General features: G+C 42.5%; 1 protein-coding gene across 1 annotated transcript; it reads left to right on the top strand.

The window, feature by feature from the left end:
- The first annotated feature begins 1,034 nt into the window (after nucleotides 1–1,034).
- On the top strand, nucleotides 1,035–20,726 carry LOC116463911 (structural maintenance of chromosomes protein 1B-like). Its single transcript, XM_032147223.2, has 10 exons — nucleotides 1,035–1,192; nucleotides 2,077–2,222; nucleotides 4,189–4,342; nucleotides 5,370–5,468; nucleotides 9,939–10,095; nucleotides 10,863–11,017; nucleotides 12,373–12,524; nucleotides 15,174–15,243; nucleotides 19,210–19,320; nucleotides 20,134–20,726. The coding sequence occupies exons 2-10, from the start codon at nucleotides 2,113–2,115 to the stop codon at nucleotides 20,233–20,235; spliced, it is 1,110 nt and encodes a 369-aa protein (XP_032003114.1). The 5' UTR covers nucleotides 1,035–1,192; nucleotides 2,077–2,112; the 3' UTR covers nucleotides 20,236–20,726.
- Nucleotides 20,727–22,714: the final 1,988 nt, after the last annotated feature.

Below are 22,714 nucleotides of genomic sequence, written 5' to 3'. Positions count from 1 at the left end.
CCAACATGGCGAAACCCTGTCTCTATTAAAAATACAAAAATTAGTCGGGCATGGTAGCACACACCTGTAATCCCAGCTACTAGGAAAGCTGAGGCAGGAGAATTGTTTGAACCCAGGGGGCGGAGGTTGCAGTGAGCTGAGATAACATCACTGCATTCCAGCCTCAGCAACAGAGCGAAACTCCGTCTCAGAAAAAAAAAAAAAAAAGTTATTTGAAAAGACTAAATAAGAATAAACACATAAAGAAAAAGAGGGGAGGAAATCTGTAGATTATAAAAGATTTAAGCAACACATCATCCATATGCAATGTGTGGATACTGATTCAAATAATCAATTTTTCTTTTTTTTTTTAAAGAATTTTTTTTGTTTTTGCTTTTGTTTTTTTGAGATGGAGTCTCACTTTGTCACCCAGGCTGGAGTGCAGTGGTGTGATCTCAACTCACTGCAACCTCTGCCTCCCGGGTTCAAGCAGTTCTTGCCACCTCAGCTTACTGAGTAGCTGGGACTACAGGTACGCGCCACCAAGCCTGGCTAATTGTTGTATTTTTAGTACAGGTGGGGTTTCACCATGTTGGCCAGGCTGATCTCGAACTCCTGACCTCAAGTGATCTGCCACCTTGGCCTCCCAAAGTGCTGGGATTACGGGCATGAGCCACTGCACCCAGACTAAAAGAAAATTTTTAAAAAGGAAATTTGGCAATGACAGCAATTTGATATTAATGAATTGTATTTTAGCCATAATACTTTATGGCTATGAGTTAAAAGTCATTTCACTTCTAGAGATACATACAAAAATACTTACAGGTGAAATTACATCACGTCTAGAACTTGCTTCAAATAAGCCAGTGGTGAGAGGGGCAATTAGTGGAGTTATAGATGAAACAAGAATGACCATGAATTGATAATTATTAAGTTGGGTGACAGCTACTTGGGGGTTCATTATAGTATTCCTTTTACTTTTATATTTGTTTGAAATTTCCCATAAGAAAAAGTTAAGAAGGAATCAAAGTTTTCTGTTTACACTTGTAATGCTTGACTTTATTATACTAGATTAGAATTTGAAAAACAAAAAACTCGGCTTAATGTTCAACTTGAGTATAGTCGCAATCACCTTAAGAAGAAACTGAATAAGATCAACACATTAAAAGAAACTATCCAGAAAGGTAGTGAAGATATTGATCACCTAAAGAAGGTAATTAATAATGGGTAGCTGAAGTGCCTCTTCATTGAAATTATGACTTCCTTCATGTAGTAAACCTTTTGTGAGCTCCTGAAGGGTCCTGTTAGTGAAGGGGTTGGGGACAGATTTAAGAAATACTTAAAGTAAAATCAGCAGAGCTTTATGAATTACTGGATGTCAACATGGGAGGAAGGGCAAGGGGGTGTCACAGATGACTCCTTAGTTCTAACTTGGGTGATTGGTGAATGGGAGCAGCAGGTTAAGGAGAGAAAATTCTGGACCTGTGGAGCTTGAGTTGCCTATGTAATGTCTAGATGGCAATTTCCAGCAGGCTGCTAAAGAGTAGATAGTGGGAGAAGTCTAGGCTGAAGATACAGATTTGGGAGTTGCTGGTTTATGGGAGTAAACTGAAACTCCCCTAGCAGGGAGGTAGGCAGTGAAGAGCAGTGGAGCAGCGATGGGATCTGGAAGGTGGTCACTTAGCTTATGAGGAGAGCCAGAAGAGGTGGTATCACAGAAGCCCCAGAGTTTCAGGAAGGAGGAAATGATCAAGGCTGTCAAAAACATAAAAGTCTGGAAAATGTTTAATTGCCAGTTAGAGATCATGATAGCAAAAACACTCTCACTGGAGAATGGGAACAGAAGTCAGTGAGCTGAGGAATGAATCCAAAATAAGGACAAAAAACAAAAACAAAATGAAGGATAAAGGCAGGTAATGATCACCAGTTTCTAAAAAGTATAGAATGTGAGTCACAGTCCATGATGGAGGGTCAAGTAGCACATAGGGTGAGAAGGTTCATCTTGGGATAACTGGTTTGGTGTTATTGATAAGAACATAGAAGTACCTTATTAATATAAAAGATAGTAAATCTACAATGCAGATCCTCTCTGTTCAGGCTGAAGAAAACTGTCTGCAGACAGTGAATGAACTCATGGCAAAGCAGCAGCAACTTAAGGACATACGTGTCACTCAGAACTCCAATGCCGAGAAAGTTCAAACTCAAATTGAAGAAGAACGGAAGAAGTTTCTGGCTGTTGATAGGTAATTAAGACTTCATCAGTTTGAAAGACCTAGTCAGAGTTTTAAAGATGGACACCAACTATCTGAAATGTACGAAATGAGTTGCATTTGAATATGTGCCCTTTTGTTGCTCTTGGTCTCACATCACACCTTTCAAACATTCTAATTTTTTTCAAATATTCTCAACCAGGAGAAGTGGTTGGTTGTTTAGAGCAAATAGTGTTTTGTTTTTTCTTCAGACGGAGTCTCCCTTTGTTGCCCAGGCTGGACTCAGCTTACTACAACCTTTGTTTCCCGGGTTCAAATGGTTCTCCTGCCTTAGTCTCCCAAGTAGCTGGGACTACAGGAGCACACCACCATGCCCAGCTAGTGTGTGTGTGTGTGTGTGTGTGTGTGTGTGTGTGTGTGTGTGTGTGTGTGTGTGTGTGTTTCTCTTTTAGTAGAGACAGGGCTTTACCATGTTGGCCAGGCTGGTCTCGAACTCCTGACCTTAAGTGATCTGCTCGCCTCAGCCTCCCAAAGTGATGGGATTACAGGCGTGAGCCACTGCTCCTGGCCTAGAGCAAATAGTTCTTTTTGTTAGATGAAAACATGAACCTGTATAGAGTCCCTTACCCTAATTCTACCTTGACATTGGTGTCTTCCTGTTGTACAGAGAGTCCCTCTAGTCTGTGCAAGATAGCATAGAGGGTAAGGAGATAGAATTTGGAGCCACAATTTCTGGTTTCATATCCCAGCTCTGCTGTTTACATATGATACCTTAATTTCCTCATCAGTAATGGAGATAGTAATAGTGCCTACCTCACAGAATCGTTGTAAGTATTACATATGTTAATATTCATATGCACTTAGAGTGCCATTGCACTCCAGCCTGGGCAACAAGAGTGAAACTGTCTCAAAAAAAAAAAAAAGTACCTGGCACAAGATTAGCTTGTGTGTTTGCCATGATGATGGCAACGACAAGTTGAATTGACTGGCCTGTACCAAAATGACACCTGCTTTCCTGTCATGCATCGTGATTTACATAACCATGAGTGATTAGACAAAATTAATTCTCTGTTTTGCTCAGCCTTTTGGCGTTTCACAGTTTTTCTCACTTTTCGAAGACCTTCAGTGTTTCAAGATACAGCCAGGAAGTTCTTTGTCTAAGATTTTGGAGTGGAATTAAAGTCCGTTTACTCTTGCTTTTTTAAAACTCTTGTATTTTGTGTAAATAGAACACATTGTTCCATTTTTTTTTTTTTTTTAAGAGATGAGGTCTCATTATGTTGGTCTCAAACTTCTGGGCTTAAATGATCCTCTTCCCTTGGCCTTCCAAAATGCTGGATTACAGGCGTGAGCCACCACACTCAGCCCAAACAGAATACTTTCTTTTTCCCTTCATATTCTTGAAAAACACATAGTTCTTACTTTCTTCTTTCTTTTTTTTTTTTTTTTTTTTTTCCCCATTTTCTTTTGGTCCTCATTCCAGGTTCTTTTAAAAATCTCACATCATTTCGATTAGTAAAACCCAAGCCCTCATTTTCAGATAGAAGGCATTAACTACATTAGTGGTGGTGGTAGCAAGGAAACCAGATTATTGAGTGTATGTGACTTACCTGGCAAGGGATTTCTTTTGCTAAGAGACGATTTAACTTGGTTTGAGGTCTAAAATGTAGAGCTTATATTTGAGTGAGAATTGCAGCTTGAAAAACTATACAGATTTAAAAATAAAGTAACTAGGAAAGCACTGTTTTTGGTAACCTTGATTAAATCAGTAACATTTATTAGTGGAAAATGCTCCCTTAGATTAACTGAGTATATTCATGACTTTTCTCAGGAGTGTTAACAATTAAATTACAAGCATCAATGAGAGGATTCTAGAACTTACAGCACTCACAGGAATAAATAATCTTTTTTTCATATAAGTTTATAGCATACATTTTTCTTCCTTGGTGCAGTGTTACATAATGAGTAAAATTACTTTTTCATATCTGTGTAATTACAGGGAAGTGGGGAAGTTGCAAAAAGAAGTTGTAATTATTCAAACTTCTCTGGAACAGAAACGATTAGAGAAGCATAACTTGCTGCTTAATTGCAAAGTACAAGACATTGAGATAATCCTTTTGTTGGGGTCACTGGATGACATCATTGAAGTGGAGGTATTCTAGCAAATGACTGTAAAATATGTGCCGTTGTGTGGAACTTAATGCATTGCCCTTTGCTTATTCTTTCTCTTGTTCTGTAGCCCCTTTAGGGGTGGTGAAGACATCTCCTAGGAGGGAAAAAGGGCAAAATGACTGTCATCTCAGAGGACTAGGGCCACGGGATGAACCCATGTTTCTTACCTACATATTAGATACCCAAGAGAAATCGGAGAATTAAAGTTGTTGGAGTTAAGAATGTTTTTGCACAATGAGCCACAGGCAGTATGCAGATCATCTGCCGCATGGGCGGCTCCCTGCACTCTCATAACATTTTACATCATGTGTGGGGGTAGTTCTTGCTCTGCACCTTCTCCAGCAATTGTATTGAGGTCCTTCTCAGAAGAAACGTGCCCTACTGAGTATCTCCAGGTGGTGAGGGAACAGGAGGAGGCAAGAATGGACACCAAAGAAATCACAGGATAAAACCAAGGCTCACTAACATTTCCCTGTTGGCCTTTTTTTTCTTTCTTTTTCACCACATTTGGATTATACAAGACACTTTAGATTGACTGGAAGTACAATCATTCCTTGATATCCACAGGGATGGTTCCAGGATCCCCCATGTATATCAAAATCCGAGGATGCTGAAGTCTCTTATCTAAAATGGCATAGTTTTGGTATATGACCGATGCGCATCCTCCCATATATATGCCTGCCTCATTTTATTGTACTTCACAGATATTGCAGGGGTTTTTCGTTTTTGTTTTTGTTTTACAGATTGAAGGTTTGTGGTAAGCCCATGCTGAGAAAGTCTGTTGGTACCATTTTTCCAACAGCACGTGCTCACTTTTCTGTGTCTCTGTGTCACATTTTGATAATTCTCGAAATCCTTCAAACTTTTTTATTATTATATATCTGTTAAGGTGATCTGTATAAGTGATCTTTGATGTTACTATTGTAATTGTTTTTGGAGTGCCATGAATCACTCCCATATAAGACAACAAACTTAATCAACAAATGTATGTGTTCATGTATTTTTCAGATGGGAACTGAAGCAGAAAGTACCCAGGCAACAATTGATATCTATGAAAAAGAAGAAGCCTTTGAAATAGACTACAGCTCTCTAAACGAGGATTTGAAGGTAATGGAAAGCTTTCTGTTGTTTATCACTCACAGTAATATGGAATATATAAATCTTACAGAATCATTTTTGGATGATAGAATTAAGTTTGTGGTTTTTTTTTAAAGATTTCCTAATGATTTGGGAAGAAATATACAAAAGAAAAACACTGTAATCATGAAACTTCTGACACAAATTGTGGGTCTCTCCCACACCAAGCAATTCTCTAATTCTTTGAATACCAAGTGGGTGTTCTACAATTCAGTTCAATTCTGACACTGTCTACCTGGAGTTAGCATCAGATCCCACAAGGTAATGGCTCAGTCCCACAAGACTGGCCACTCTTCAGATGCCAATCACAAGTCCAGGCCTCCCAGACTCATGGCCAGTTGGCTGTAAATCAGGAGTTTTCACAACTCCTTCCACAGATTTGATAATATGCTAGAATGGCTCATAGAACTCAGGGGAATACTTTATTTACATTAACCAGTTCATTTTTAAAGGCTACAACTCATGGAACAGCCAAATGGATGAGATGCACAGGACTAGGTATGAGAAAGGGTCCATGCCCTCTCTCACACCTTCTCCGGGCATGTCACCCTCCCAGCATCTCTTGTGTGGTCACCAACCTGGAAGCTCTTCACAACCCACTGTTCAGGGATACTTATGGGAGCTTCATTACATACATGATTGATAAATCATGGGCAATTGGTGATCCAGAATCAATCTTCAGCCTTTCTCCCCAACCTCCTTAGAGAAGAGGGGCTGAAGGTTCCAGCCCTCCAACCACCTGGTTGGTTCCTCTTGGAATAGTCCCCATCCTCCAACAGTCAGCTCATTAGGTATGACTGAAAGGGGCTTATCATGAATAATAAAAGATGCCCCTCTCACTCCTACCATTCAGGAAATTGCAAAGGTTTTAGGTATGCTGTGCCTAGAACTGGGATGAAAACCAAATATATATTTATTGTATCATGTTATCACAAAATAGCAGTAAATATATTGGTTACTATAAAAAAATGTTTATGTCAGCATTTCTGACTGTGTTGTGTAGAACACTGGTATCATGAAATGTCTAGCCAAAGAAGAAAATTGTCTGTGGTTACTTTTTGAGAAAGTCTTTTCCCTTCTTGGGAAGGGAAGAGATTCACAATGGATATTAAACTTTTCAAGAAGTCCTTCAATAAACAAAAGTAACCAACTACTTACTCCCGCATCCCAAATTTGCTCTGCTGGCATCCCACTGCAGTACCCTTAGTAGACACAGGCCTCTCTCAGGATTGTAGGTGATGGTGTGGCACACCCTTCACAGCTGCAGAGCACAGACCTGGAATCCAGCTTTAATTTAACTTAATTTAGTGCCTTTAATTGAGCAGCTCTGGCTCTGTTTCCCAGTCATCCCTGTAGCCATACATTTCTTTGGGTGTTGGCTTCATTCTGAAGCTGCTTTTCTCCTGAATGCAACATGAGCGCAGCTATTCTTGGCTTTCCAGCCACACAGCTACAACCTTCAGAGATGAAAGAAGCTGTCTTTTTATAGTGGTGCTAGTGAAAGGAAAATGAAAACTTGGACCCCAATTCACTATACCAAGAAGAAGAAATTAGGCTGAAAGCTGAGTCATGCAAAAAACTGCCTTTCCTTTTGTTCCTAAGCAGAGAGCTACATATAAAAAATTAAGTATCAGGCCAGGCGTGGTGGCTTACGCCTGTAATCCCAGCACTTCGGGAGGCTGACGTGGGCAGATCACCTGAGGTCAGGAGTGCGAGACCAGCCTGGCCAACATGACGAAACCCTGTCTCCACTAAAAACACACAAAAAATTAGCCGGGCGCAGTGACACGTGCCTGTAATCCCAGCTACTCAGGAGGCTGAGGCAGGAGAACTGCTTGAGCCTGGGATGTGGAGGTTGCAGTGAGCCAAGATTGTGCCATTGCACTCCAGCCAGGGTGACAGAGAGAGATTCTGTCTCAAAAAAAAAAAAAAAAATTAGGCCGGGCGCGGTGGCTCACGCTTGTAATCCCAGCACTTTGGGAGGCCGAGGCGGGCGGATCACGAGGTCAGGAGATGGAGACCACGGTGAAACCCCGTCTCTACTAAAAAATACAAAAAATTAGCCGGGCGTGGTGGCGGGCGCCTGTAGTCCCAGCTACTCGGAGAGGCTGAGGCAGGAGAATGGCGTGAACCCGGGAGGCGGAGCTTGCAGTGAGCCGAGATTGCGCCCCTGCACTCCAGCCTGGGTGACAGAGCGAGACTCCGTCTCAAAAAAAAAAAAAAAAAAAATTAAGTATCTCCCCAGGTAGCAACTCCATAGGGAGACATTTATGGTTTCTCATCTTATGGTAAAGTGCTGATTTACTGAGCATGAGATGAACACATAATTGACTGTTTCCTGCCTACTCCTTTCTCTTGTGATATATGGATTCAATGATGTGACCATATACTTCCTCTTGCTCCTGCCTGCTTTTCCCCTTTAAATATCAAAGCCCTCAAAATCATCTTTGGAGAAAGGCACAGACTTCTCTCTGGGGCAAGTCCCTAACCTTGGTAAAATAAACTAAATTGATTGAGACCTGTCTCAGATACTCTTTGGTTTACATGCTGTTCTAAAATTGAAGAAAGGTTTTACCTACAAAGCCCCAGCAATTGTCCCCTCATCACAGTTGCCTGAATGGGGTCACATATTCATTGCTGAACCAGTCACTAGAGGGAGGAGGATGGTGGACTTTACCTTAGACCAAGCAGGCCCTGCCTCTAAGTCTAAGTACATGGGGTCCAGGAGGGAGAAGTGGATCTACCTGGTCAAAAGCATGTGCTGCATTAAAAAAAAAATGGAGGCCGGGCGCGGTGGCTCACGCTTGTAATCCCAGCACTTTGGGAGGCCGAGGCGGGCGGATCACGAGGTCAGGAGATCGAGACCACCGTGAAACCCCGTCTCTACTAAAAATACAAAAAATTAGCCGGGCGTGGTGGTGGGCGCCTGTAGTCCCAGCTACTCGGAGAGGCTGAGGCAGGAGAATGGCGTGAACCCAGGAGGCGGAGCTTGCAGTGAGCCGAGATTGCGCCACTGCACTCCAGCCTGGGCGACAGAGCGAGACTCCGTCTCAAACTAAATAAATAAATAAATAAATAAGGCCGGGTGCAGTGGCTCACGCTTGTAATCCCAGCACTTTGGGAGGCCGAGGCGGGCGGATCACGAGGTCAGGAGATCGAGACCACGGTGAAACCCCGTCTCTACTAAAAAATACAAAAAATTAGCCGGGCGCGGTGGCGGGCGCCTGTAGTCCCAGCTACTCGGAGGCTGAGGCAAGAGAATGGTGTGAACCCGGGAGGCGGAGACCACTGCACTCCAGCCTGGGGACAGAGAGACTCTGTCTCAAAAAAATAATAATAATAATGATAAATAAATAAATAAATAAATAAAAATAAAAATAAATGGAGGACAGATGCTGAGTAGCAATATCCACCACATCTTTTCAGTTCATATGCTGTTAATATATTTTGTTAGACTTTTTTTTGTTTTGTTTTTGAGACGGAGTCTTGCTCTGTTGCCCAGGCTGGAGTGCAATGGCACAATCTCGGCTCACTGCAACCTCTGCCTCCCGGGTTCAAGCGATTCTCCTGCCTCGGCCTCCCGAGTAGCTGGGACTACAGGCGTCCGCCACCACGCCCGGCTAATTTTTGTATTTTTAGTAGAGATGGGGGTTTCACCGTGTTGGTCAGGCTGGTCTTGAACTCTGACCTCAGGTGATCCATACGTTTTGGCCTTCCAAAGTGCTGGGATTACAGGCATGAGCCACCACACACGGCCTACTTTTTGTACTCTGATTGTATTTGTGGCAAAAAAAAATCTTCTGGAAGGGCGTGGCCACTTTTTCTCTTCTATTCATCACTTGTGTCAAGTTTAAGTGTTAACCTGTCTAGCTGGATTGGATCCCCTCTCCCTGCCCCGTAGTACCTATGCTTGCCCTATTAGAAGTCTTTTCACCTTGCTGTAAAAGCTGGTTTAAATCCCAGCTACTCAGGAGGCTGAAGTGGGAGGATTGCTTGAGGTCAGGAGCTCGAGACCAGCCTGAGCAACAGAGTGAGACCTGTCTCTTACAAAAAATTTTTAATCCAGTTTATATGTCTGACTTCCCTGTGAGTCTTTAAAGGCAAAGACTGAATAGCTTCCATCATTGAATCCTCAGTGTAATACATAGTAGATTATGAATATTTTTAAATAAATGAAGGTGAAGTATAAATTGTTGCTTTTTAGCCAGATTAAAAAATGAGCTGAAATGTATTCAAAGAAAAGAGCACTGCCGACTCAGGAAGCTACAAATATTGCAGCAGGACTGCACCTCCAGGCTCAGAGAGGGCTTTGGGGAGAGAAGGAGTGGATGCACAGGGACCTGGGGGGTCCAGATGGTGAAGGGCCCCACACACGCACCCTACCTTGCTGGATGTAAAAGACATGCTATGCCAGTCAGTGTTGTTCTTTGCCCATAATAGGCTCTACAGTCTGATCAAGAAATCGAGGCCCACCTCAGGCTCTTATTGCAGCAAGTAGCATCCCAGGAAGATATCTTACTGAAAACAGCAGCCCCAAACCTACGAGCAGTGGAGAACTTAAAGACTGTCAGAGACAAGTTTCAAGAATCCACAGATGGTAAAATTGAGTGGAGTCACTAACAAGATTATATTCATGGGTGTTTTGATTTCTATAATATTTGCCAACAATCTCCCCTCTGTTGTCCCTTTTTGTTATAGATTTTTTCCTCTGTGGTCTTATATTAATGTGTGCTTTTAATACTGAATCATTAATTGTTTCCTTTTTGAAGTGTTTTGCTTTAATTTAAAACCAGGTTTATTGGTGATTTTAAAACACATGTATTTTTTTCATACCAACAAAACTGACATAGTAAATACTCTTATCAGGCTGGGCGCGGTGGCTCACGCCTGTAATCCCAGCACTTTGGGAGGCTGAGGTGGGCGGATCACCTGAGGTCAGGAGTTCAAGACCAGCCTGGTCAACATGGTAAAACCCCATATCTCCTAAAAATACAAAAATTAGCTGGGTGTGGTGGCACACACATGTAGTCCCAGCTACTCGGGGGGCTGAGGCAGAAGAATCGCTTGAACCTGGGAGGTGGAGGTTGCAGTGAGCCGAGATCACGCCACTGAGCTCCAGCCTGAGCAACAGAGCAAGACTCCATCTCTAAATAAATAAATAAGCAATTAGCCCTACTAGAAAAGAGGCTCATGAATTCTAAGAGCTATTCTCTTGGAATTAATAATAGTTTAGGTATTTTGAAGGTAACTTTACTCAAGAGATCCAAACTCAAAACCAATTTTAAAAATATTTTATGCTTTACAGTTTAAGTAAAAGAACCTCCTCAGTGGTCTCTAAAATAAAGAACATTGATTCTCTCTTAGCTTTTGAGGCCAGCAGAAAGGAAGCCAGAATGTGTAGGCAAGAGTTCGAACAAGTGAAAAAAAGGAGATACGATCTTTTCACCCAGTGTTTTGAGCATGTCTCAATCTCAATTGATCAAATCTACAAGAAGCTCTGCAGAAACAACAGCGCCCAAGTATGTATCTTTCATCCTCAAATACTAGTGAGAATTCTGTGTTACTGGTGGGTTTTTCTTTTTTTTTTTTTTTGGTGGGAAATAACCGCTGCCACATTATTTGAGCAACTCACTCATGGGGCAAAGTCAGTTCATGAAGAGTGGTTATCTAATGACCTGTGTTGTAGATCCCATTCACTTCACACTGTTCAGTGTGGACAAGTCAAAACCTGTCTGGGTCTGTTTCTTCATCTGAAAAATAAATGGACTAAATCATTTGGTTTCCAAATTCTCTTTTAGTTCCAAAATTCTGTAGTCTGGTATTAATTTGATTTTATAGAACTGTTGGTTTCTGTGGTAAATGTGGAATAATAGAGGATCCTGGGAAGATGGTTCATCTGTGGAGTTGACCAGAGTAACAAAAGAGAGGAAAATAACTAAAGGCAGGTTTCAAATTCAGATATGACCCTTTTAATGATAACCACTCCCATTCCATTATCAGTATCCATAGCAAATACTTGTGGAATTGAATGTGACATGAAGATGTAGGTCGGGACTTATGTACCTGCTCTGCTTTTGTTTTCTCGTTTTCTTTAATGACTAAAAGGTGATCCTGGATCAGATATTTAGAACTTCAACTGAAAATAACTTATTTTCAGTAAAGTAAGACTAAAACCCATTAACTCTTTTTTTTTTCTTTCTTTCTTTTTTTTTTTTTTTTTTTTGAGACAGAGTCTCCCTCTGTTGCCCAGGCTGGAATGCAGTGGTGCGATCTCGGCTCACTGAAACCTCCGCCTCCCGGGTTCAAGTGTCTCAGCTTCCCAAGTAGCTGGGATTACAGATGCATACCAAAAAGCCTGGCTAATTTTTGTATTTTTTGTAGAGACAGGGTTTCACCATGTTGGCCAGACTGGTCTCAAACTCCTGACCTCAAGTGATCTGCCTGCCTTGGCCTCCCAAAGTGCTGGGATTACAGGCATGAGTCACCATGCCTAACTCTTTGAGAACAAGATTCATCTCTGTTTATCTACAGTACCTGGCCCATAATAGGTATTCAGTACATGTTTGATGAACGTATCAGTGAGTGAACTGCATGAAGACTGTGTAAGAGTGTGGCATGTGCCCCTGAGGTTTGACTGGCAGTCTGGTGGAAAGGGCTGATCCCTGGGTATGTTAGTGTTTTCCCTCTACTGCCTACCCAGACAACCCTGTTGTCTGTGATTACATGTAGAACTAAATACATTATTTATAGGCATTGGTAGTTTTCCATCAAAATTGAAGAAAAGCTAACCAATAGAATATTTTGCTGTTAAACTCCAAGTTGAACTTTATCAGTTGGTTTTCTGATATTGCTAAATAAATAACATGTGTTTCAGGCATTTCTTAGCCCAGAGAACCCTGAAGAACCTTACTTGGAGGGAATTAGCTACAACTGTGTGGCCCCAGGCAAACGGTTTATGCCAATGGACAATTTGTCAGGGGGAGAAAAGTGTGTGGCAGCCTTGGCTCTCCTGTTTGCCGTGCACAGGTAAGGTCACAAAAGCTATTCAGTTTTCATATCAGGGCAGAAGCCAAGGGGACCTTCCTACAGAAGATATATTAACTATTGTCTTTATTAATATTTAGCAAATGGGATACAAAACTATCTTCTTCAGCCAGACAATTCAGATTATGTTTTAGGCCTACAACAATTTAGACTTTACACAGCAAATCTAAGACAGAATTCTTAGATTTTTAGTGGGTTTTTTTTTTTTTTTTTTTTGGAGACAGAGTCTCACTATGTCGCCTAGGCTAGGCTCAAACTCCCAGGTCAAGTGATCCTTCTGCCTCAGTCCCCTGAGTAGCCAGGACCACAGGCACGTGCTACCATGCCCAGCTAGTTAGTGACAGATTTTTATTCAATTTCTGTTATTATCAATATCTACTACTATTCTATGTTAGAAAAGAAAAAATATTTGGAATGGCCAGAGGTGACATCAGGATTGACAAAAATCCCAATTCGTGTATTATTTTCTTAGTCAGTAGTCAGAGATCTGCTACTTAGTAAAGAATGTTGAAGTATTTCTTCTATAAAAGTATTTAGGCCGGGCGCGGTGGCTCACGCCTGTACTCCCAGCACTTTGGGAGGCCGAGGCGGGCGGATCACGAGGTCAGGAGATCGAGACCATCCTGGCTAACACAGTGAAACCCCGTCTTTACTAAAACTACAAAAAATTAGCCGGGTGAGGTGGCGGGTGCCTGTAGTCCCAGCTACTCGGGAGGCTGAAGCAGGAGAATGGCGTGAACCCGGGAGGCGGAGCTTGCAGTGAGCCGAGATCGCGCCACTGCATTCCAGCCGCCCAGCCCGGGCGACAGTGAGACTCTTGTCTCAAAAAAAAAAAAAAAAAAAAGTATTTAATCTCCTTATTTCCACTGATGGTGGTGGAACTGGAACTGTTTCTTTGTAAAACAAATCAAGAAACAAAAAGTTATGTACAATTAAGGCAATTAACCTCTTTCAGCATTCAGAACATTAGATGAAGATCTAAAGTACAGATGCTGAACCTGGGCAACATAGTGAGACCCCGTGTCTACAGAAAATAGAAAAAAGTTAGCCAGATGTGGTGATACATGTCTGTAGGCCCAGCTACCCAGAGGCTGAGGTGGGAGGATTGCTGGAGCCCAGGAGTTCGAGGCTGCAATAAACCGTGATGACGCCACTGCACGCTAGCCTAGGTGAAAGAACAAAACTCTGTCTCAGAAAATATACGCATAATACAATTAGTAAAATATAGATACTGCTGCTTCTCTATTTCCATGACCAGGAACAAAAACATTTGACAAGAGTTTGAAAACTTTTTACTGGTCTCTGGAAGGAAAAGGAATAGGCTGCCACAGGAAGGGAAAAGAGAAAACCATAAAAGCTGGAGGCCTGCTTTGAACAAGTCATCTGAGCAGAATCAGACAGGTGGCACCCACATCCATTTAGTCAACCGATATTTACTAGTTACTGTGTATCAGGTGCTGTTGCAGGCACTGGGGAGACAGCTGTGAACAAAACAAAATGCCTGCCTCAAAGATACTTCATTTTAGTTGGGGAAGGCAGATAATAAATAAGGTAAATTAGTAAACTAATTATCCAGTATAGAGAATATTAGAAAGTAACAAGTTCTGTAGAGAAAAAAAGCAGGGAATGGAGATGGTGAGTGGCAGGGAAGTGGTTAGCAATATTAAAAGAGTCATCTGGGAAGGTCTATTTGAGAAGGTAACATTTGAGCAAAAATTTGAAGGAATAAATGGAGCAGGTCATGTGGACAGCTAAGGGAAGAATGTTCTTAGACATCAGCAATAGCAAGTGCAAAAGGCCCCGAGGCCAGAGTGAGCCTAGCATGGATGGAGAATAGACTGTATGCAGCAGTGGCAGGCACAGGGCTAGGAGACTGGTCACGATCAAGGTGAAAGACGGAGATGATGACTGGGCCAAGGTGAGAGGATTTGGTTGTGCAGACAGAATTTGCTGACAGGTATGGGTGTGAAGGAAGAGATATGAAGGGGATGGCTCTGTGGGTTTTGACGTAATCAACTAGAGTAATAAGAGCTGCCACTAACTGCGATGGAGAAGACCACAGGAGGGAACAGGTTTGCAGGGCAGGGGAGAAGTTTGCTTTGAGATGAGTTTGAGATAATGTATTAGACACCCACATGGAATTGTAGAGAAAGCAGTTGGACATTTGAGGTTAGAATTCAGGAGACAGGTTAGAATTATTGGTAAGAGGGCGGGAGCCATCAGTATTTGGGTGGTATTTAAAACCCTGAGGCCAGATTTAATCACCAAGGGAGTTGATTAGATAAGCACAGAGCCCTGAGGGCACTGCAGCCATCCAAAGTTGGAGAGATGAAGAGTTCTCAGCAGACTCAGAAAAAGCAGGGGCTGAGGGGAAGTAGACTGTGTCCCCCTACAAGTCACAAAGCAGTATTTCAAGGAGGAGGGAGTGACCAATCCCAAATACTCCTTGCATAGGTCACATACATGTGGACTGGTAACTGAGCACTGGATTTAGTAACAGAGGTCACCGATTACTTAGAAATATCCAAAAGAATGTGTTTTATTTATTCTGAATACTGTTAATCTTTTCCTCCAAGTCTTTTGTAAAACAAATAGAAAACTGTAACTTACTTGATTGTAATTTTTTTCTAGTTTTCGTCCTGCCCCATTCTTTGTTTTAGATGAAGTGGATGCAGCCCTAGACAATACTAACATAGGCAAAGTAAGTTTCTGCTTTTCATTTTCAATAGATTGTCTACAATTCAAGGATCATGTGAGGCAAGCAATGGAAAATGCTCATTAAAAATCAGTCCTTGGGCTAGGCGCGGTGGCTCACGCCTGTAATCCCAGCACTTTGGGAGGCCAAGGCAGGCAGATCACGAGGTCAGGAGTTTGAGACCAGCCTGACCAACGTGGTGAATCCCTGTCTCTACTAAAAATACAAAAATTAGCCGGGTGTGGTGGCGGGCGCCTGTAATCCCAGCTACTCGGGAGGCTGAGGCAGGAGAATCACTTGAACCCGGGAGGCAAAGTTGCAGTGAGCCAAGATCGTGCCACTGCACTCCAGCCTAAGCGACAGAGTGAGACTCTGTCTCAAAAAAAAAAAAAAAAAAAAAATCAGTCCTTGGCCAGGCACCCGTGGCTCAGGCCTGTAATCCCAGCACTTTGGGAGGCTGAGGCAGGTGGATCACTTTAGGTCGGGAGTTCGAGACCAGCCTGGTCAACATGGTGAAACCTCGTCTCTACTAAAAATACAAAAATTAGCTAGGCGTGGTGGTGGGTGCCTGTAATCCCAGCTACTTGGGAGGCTGAGGCATGACAATTGCCTGAACACAGGAGGTGGAGTTTCCAGTGAGCTGAGTTTGTGCCACTGCACTCCAGCCTGAGCGACAGAGACTTTGGGAGGCCAAGGCGGGTGGACTGCTTGAGTCCAAGAGTCTGAGACCAACCTGGGCAACATAAGGAGAACTTGTCCCTACAAAAAATTAAAAAAAAAAAATTATCTGAGCATGGTGGCACACATCTGTGGTCCCAGCTACTCAAGAGGCTGAGGTGGAAGGATCACCTGAGCCTGAGAGACAGAGATTGCAGTGAGCCGAGACCATGCCGCTGTACTCCAGGAAGAAAAAAAAATCAGTCCTTTTGAAATCTAAGCTAAATATCTAAAACAAGTTGATTCAGGGTAGTTTTCATTCAAGGCTTAGAGGACCTTCCAGAGTTGATGAGAAATCAACATGGGGGTCAAATGAGGATCACTGTACTTGATCAACAATGTTACTGCTGGCATAACAGGTTTCTCACCAAATCTAGATATTGGGAATTAGAGACCCCCTAATAACAGGCCCAAGAGTACCATCTGTAAATAAATTCCAAGAGAATTAAAGTTTAAAATCCTACTTTCCCAGTTTTTTAAAAAATTTTAATCTATTTATTTGAGACCAGGTTATGAGACTGGCTAATTTTTGTGTTTTTGGTAGAGATGGGGTTTCACCATGTTGCCAAGGCTGATCTCAAACTCTTGGGCTCAAGAGATCTACCCGCTTCAACATCCCAAAGTGCTGGGATTACAGGCGTCAGCCACCACGCCAGCCCTACTTCCCAGTTCTATCAAAATGTATCCAATAATTTACTGTACTTGAGCACGATCCTGTTTTCAGTCCTTGAGAGAATGAGAGAACTAAGGAACAGTTTCACACTTAAGAGGTAAATTTTAGTCAGTACTCAAGGATCAGTGGGTAGATACTCAGAGCCCACACATCTTGACGGTGACTAGATTGAATTTTGGACATGAGAGTGGGGTCTGCTATGGAACATGAACAAAGGATGGAGGCAAATCCTGGCAGTGCCCGACACTGCCCAGGGGAAGGGTAGCACCGGCCTGCAGAGTTCCCAGTATCATGGTTCTGCTACTGGGGCCATGCATTCTTGGAGATGGGTGAATTAGGTTCTCCTGGTTCTGATTCCAGGCCCATCCATCTTCTAGAAATGACCAGGCTTTGCATTAACAGCTGCTTACAGGGTGGCTGCTCTGGTCATGCTGAGAGATGTATTTCTCATCATTTATTTATAAATTGGCATTCTGGGCCAGGTGCGATGGCTCATGCCTGTAATTCCAACACTTTGAGAGGCCGAGGTGGGAGGATCACTTGAGCTCAGGAGTTCGAGACCAGCCTGAGCAACATAGTGAGACCTTGTCTCTATTATAAAGAAATTTAAAAAATAAATAAATACATTGGCATTCTGGTTTATAACCTAGTCTTGTGAGTGATGTTAAGGAGCCCATGGCTGAGAGATGTTTTCAGTCTCGGGGTGCCGCCCAGTAGGTTCTGCACCTCCGAAGCTGACCTCCTTGATTTCTTACTCTGTTGAGTCTCACATGAATTGCCTGGGTAGCTGCAACCTGAGGTACCTTCTGATGGCATGAATGTAGTCTTTGAGCATTTCTCAAATTGTATTCATCTGAGAAAATCTCTTGAAGGCCCTGCATTTTTAACATGGCACAGGATACACAAGAGTATCACATCAACTCCATACCCCCAAAAAGTCTCTGCCAGAAACTTCATGGTAGCTGGGTAAAGGAAACATAGGAACAGAAGAACATCTTGAGTTGTCTCTTGAATGCCAGCCAGTGTGCATCAAATGACTGGACTCCGTGGCTGACTCATTTGGGAGAAATCTCCCCTTAGGAGGATAATTTTGGCACTTTATATCCCACATTCTGTAAGGGGAAATCCTGGTGGCTATCTTTTTCTTGGCTGCATTGAAGGTATTTGTTTGAGGAAGAATTAGATGTTTGCATTGGTGGCATCTCCAGGTACTAGGTCTTACTTAAGACTCCTATTAGTACCCATCCTGTGTATTAAAACCTCTTAATTGCATTATCCCTTTTGAGATGTATCTTTCTGACACTCCGTTGCTGAATTGAGTACGAGCAGTTATGTAGTATGAAGAACTATGAAGCACCCTCCACTCCCTCTTGTGATCAGGGTGCCCAACAGGTAACTCTCCAGGAAAAACGCATGCCCTGCATCTTCGCATCCTATCTCCCCTTCTTTTCCTATTATGGGCCCAAGACCTTTTTTCAGCCCTGTCATAGTGGCTACTACCATTGCCTCTAATGCTGGAAGTTCCTTCTGTGAATTCAGCCTCTTAGAGCAGTTTCTTTCCTTTCTCACGTAAAACATGGCCACTCATTCCTCAATGGAAGCTGCCATTCCTACTTCCAGAGCTTGTGTCCACAGGATCTTTGGTGCACATAGAGAAGACCCATTCTAGGCCCTCAGAGAAATCCCAGGAGTTGGCATTACCTTTGTTAGACTGTTGGTAGTTTTTCTCTTCTTGGGATTTATCACTGTCCTAGTTCTGAGTGGTTTGTTCACCAAGACTCATCTCTATTGAGTCCACTTTGCACATCTCATTTCCTTGGAATTGAGCTTCCTTAGGGAACCAGAGTTCACCTCTAACCAAATGACTTGATTATGGATTACGAATACATACATAATTGCCCTGTTTTTCCTTTCAGGCTTTGAGTTGGCAAAATAGGAAGATGGAAATTATTTTGGATTTTTGCTGTTGTTGTTGTTAGATGGGAGTCTCTCACTCTGTCGCCCAGCCTGGAGTGCAGTGGCAATCGGCTCACTGCAACCTCCACCTCCCGGGTTCAAGCGATTTTCCTGCCTCAACCTCCCGAGTAGCTGGGATTACAGGCACCTGCCACGATGCCTGCCTAATTTTTTTGTAACTTAGGCTGGTTTTGAACTCCTGACCTCCGGTGATCTGCCTGCCTCAGCCTCCCAAAGTGCTGGGATTACAGTTGTGAGCCACTGCGCCCGGCCTGGAGGTTATGAGTTTAAATACCAGCCCTTTTTCACCCTCAAAAAATACTTTGAGTGGTAGTTTTTTTTCTTGTTATAAAGGCTGATTGCCTATTCACATCACAGTATCTTAAGTTGGAGCTTTATTCTTTAAAGTGTTCTTAAAGTTTTACATCATAGGTTTAAAGAAGTTTATCTCATTTTAGAATCTGTTTCCATTTCTGCAGTTGTTGAGGATTTATTGAATTATTGGAAAGGTGGATAAGTCCTTGTCATCTTAACTGACCAGACTCAGAGGCATGCAGAATTACTGTCCCCAGAGCCCAGACAAGGCCTTTCCTTCCTAGTGAAATGTGTGTTTTTATTTCTTCCAGGTGTCAAGTTACATCAAAGAGCAAACTCAAGACCAGTTTCAGATGATAGTCATCTCCCTAAAAGAAGAGTTCTATTCCAGAGCCGATGCACTGATCGGCATCTATCCTGAGGTAAAGACAATTAGAGGGGAGAGGAGTGTACCCACTGCCAACTTCCCTTAGTACCCTGACAGCCACCGGACTTTCCTTTTATAATTAAAACTTCCAAATGGAGTCTAAGGCTGAAATGATTTTTTAATCAAATAAGATTAAAAGTAACTACTGGTGTTTTCCTAGACAATACATAGAGATTGAAGATATATTTTAAGTGAAAAAAGCAAATGGAAAATTGCAGAACAGTAAGTAGGATAGTTTTGTTTTGTGAAATAATAGTCCATGTTAATTTACACGAAGTTAACATTATACTTATTTCTGTAGTGTTTCAGTGTTTTAAGCAAAAACAAATGCACTGTGGTAGAGCAAGGAACCATGTATCCTCCAAAAGTATCAGAGGACAAAACAAAGAAATACATTAGAAGTTCCAAGTTGTACAGTAACTTCTAAAATGTGAACACACCTTTCTCAAGCCATTGAAAATACTAACCTGAACTCATGGAGTAGAGCCACTAGTTCAGGTCATTTGGTTTTGGACAGTTAGGATTGACTTCCTGAATTTTCCTTTAAGCAAAGATAAAAATTTACCTTCCTGTGCCTACAGAATGTTAGGGGACCACCTAGAAATATAATGCATGAGTAATGGTAATGGAAATTCTCATACCAGATAATACCAAAAAAACCCACAACTGATATAAATGCAGATATCTTATTAGGTTGAAGAAGATTCCTTTTGAATGCAATTCTAGACTCACTAATGGCTCTTATTTTACTTTAATAATACTCTTTCCCTAATTAGGGGAACTTTTAACTGTCTTCTCTCCCTTTTAGTACGATGACTGCATGTTCAGCCGAGGTTTGACCCTAGATCTTTCTCAGTATCCAAACACTGAAGGCCAAGAAAGCAGCAAGACACACGGAGAGTCCCGCTAGGGGCAGTCCTGCAGCGGTCACCTGATCACTGTTCAGTTCCCACTCTAATACTCACACGGCTCTTCCACAGGAGACTTCTGGAGCAAGCAGGACCAGCCTGGTGCACCCTTTAAGAGAAACCTTAGTCGTTCTAGCCAAAGAGGCTGTGGCTCACTTTAGTTGAGTGTTCAGACCCCATTCTAGTAGGGAAAGTTTTCAGTGAGAGCTGGTGTTAAATGAGTTTTTAAAAAACAAACAAAAGGTACAATTTTGTACTATAATTCTAACTTCTATTTTGAAATAAGCTAGTCTGGTTGGAAAAAGTTTGAATTCGGCTTCATCTTCACTCTGATCTTGCCTTGCACCCAAGTAATCTTGAAGGGAACTTCTCTTGGTTTTTAAACATACTAGTTATAAGATTGTTAATAAACTGTTGAACCTGGCTTTTGGGAAATTGTTTCAGAGAAACTGTTAGTATTGAAAATATCAATAAAAAATGTTCTAATTTCAAATGTCTCCAATGTAGAATTTTAGAAGCCAAAAATATTTTAATGGTGAAACTCAATTATGTCTCTTTCAATGCAATCTGAATTTTTCTAAATAGAATTTGTTCCAGAAATATTGAATACAGAGTTTCTCAAGTGACAACTGACTTCTCCACTTACAAACGTTGTTATGTGCAGGAAAGCTGCACTTTCACCACTTCATTTCCACTTCAAAATGGAACAAGACAGGCCGGGAGTGGCAGCTCACACGCTGGTAATCCCAGCACTTTGGGAGGCTGAGGCGGGTAGATCACTTGAGCTCAGGAGTTCGAGACCAGCCTGGCCAATGTGGTGAAACCCCATTTCTACTAAAAATACAAAAACAGGCAGGTGTGGTGGCACATGCCTGTAATTCCAGCTACTCGGGAGGCTGAGGCAGGAGAATCGCTTGAACCCAGGAGGTGGAGGTTGTAGTGAGCTGAAATTGCGCCACTGTACTCCAGCCTGGGTGACAGAGACTGTCTCAAAAAAAAAAAAAAAAGAACAAGAAAATTCTGAGGTGGGCTTCCACTTCAGACTGCTTTGGGCCCAAGTGCTAACCAAGGAGTAGCCTCCTGAGTAAATGTATCGTTTTAACAACACTGATTCATGTACTAACAGAATGCACTCTGTGAGGAAGAAATTAAATCTCAAAAAGATTTGGTTCCTTCCCGGAGGGGACTTCCAGTACGGTGAGATAGCTGACCTCTATGAACTGCAGACAGCAGAAGCCACTCTATTTGTCCTTCTCTTTCTTTTTTTGACACGGAGTCTCGTTCTGTTGCCCAGGCTGCAGTGCAGTGGCGCGATCTCTGCTCACTGCAACTTCCACCTCCTGGGTTCAAGCGATTCTCCTGCCTCAGCCTCCCAGGTAGCTGGGACTACAGGCACCTGCGACTACAGGCACCTGCCACCGTGCCCGGCTGATTTTTGTATTTTTACTAGAGACAGGCTTTCACTACATTGGCCAGGTTCGAACTCCTGGCCTTAAGTGATCCACCTGTCTCAGCCTCTCAAAGTGCTGGGATTACAGGCGTGAGCCACCGCGCTTGGCCGTTCTTTTTCATAACTTTGACTTATAGACTGTCAGTGATCCCACCAAGTTCAGTCATTTCTGATACAGCACAGCATACCCAGTAACCTAATTTAAGGGCCACAGCACATATTCAGGCTTTGTTGAGATAGTAAGGAGGTTCTTAGCAGGTACTTGTTTAACTATTTAAAATGTAGCCATTTTATTTTATTTTTTATTTTTTTTAGATGGAATTCCCTCTGTCGCCCAGGCTGGAGTGCAGTGGTGCAATCTTGGTTCACTGCAACCTCTGCCTCCTTGGTTCAAGTGATTCTCCTGCCTCAGTCTCCCAAGTAGCTGGGATTACAGGCGCACGCCAACAACCCAGGCTAATTTTTGCATTTTTAGTAGAGACAGGGTTTCACTATGTTGGCCAGGCTGGTCTCAAACTCCTGGCCTCAAGTGATCCGCCCCCCTCAGCCTCCCAAAGTGCTGGGATTACAGGTTTGAGCTACCTGCCTTGTCTTAAAATGTAACCATTTTAAAATGTAATAGCTATACTAGCTTGAGGCAGTAAACAGCAGGGCCAACTTTGTTGCCTCCTGATGTGATGTTTCTCACTGACTAAACTATACACAAGCAAGTGCACTATGCTGGAGTTGCCTCTAATCTATCAATCGGATTGGAATAAACTTTACATTCTACAATGAGCATACAACAGAACTAGATACATCCGACTAGATACATCCATGTGGTGCAGCAACATGGCTGCATCCTCCAGCAGAGCACACAAAGCTTTTCTTAAAAATGGGCTGTAATGAGCTTTACACCCTACTGCACAGCATCCTCTATGCTTGTAATTCTGCTATACCCTGTGTCTGGCCAGCTCTCAGATTCAGATATTCCCTGACTGCACTTACTAAATGACATTAAAAAAAAATTTATAATGTTTGCTTTTTAAAAC

Source organism: Hylobates moloch, unplaced genomic scaffold, assembly GCF_009828535.3.
Source record: "Hylobates moloch isolate HMO894 unplaced genomic scaffold, HMol_V3 SCAFFOLD_83, whole genome shotgun sequence".
Lineage (NCBI taxonomy): Eukaryota > Metazoa > Chordata > Mammalia > Primates > Hylobatidae > Hylobates > Hylobates moloch.
Note: the sequence above shows the minus strand (reverse complement) of the source record. Positions and strands in the feature narration are given on the sequence as shown.

What these genes read in the sequence shown, in the direction of transcription:
- LOC116463911 (XM_032147223.2), top strand. Translation starts at nt 2,113, where the DNA reads ATGGCAAAGCAGCAGCAACTTAAGGACATACGTGTCACTCAGAACTCC. An exon ending in ATGACATCATTGAAGTGGAG is followed by an intron (nt 4,343 to 5,369) that starts GTATTCTAGCAA and finishes TGTATTTTTCAG; the next exon opens with ATGGGAACTGAAGCAGAAAG. An exon ending in GTTTCAAGAATCCACAGATG is followed by an intron (nt 10,096 to 10,862) that starts GTAAAATTGAGT and finishes ATTCTCTCTTAG; the next exon opens with CTTTTGAGGCCAGCAGAAAG.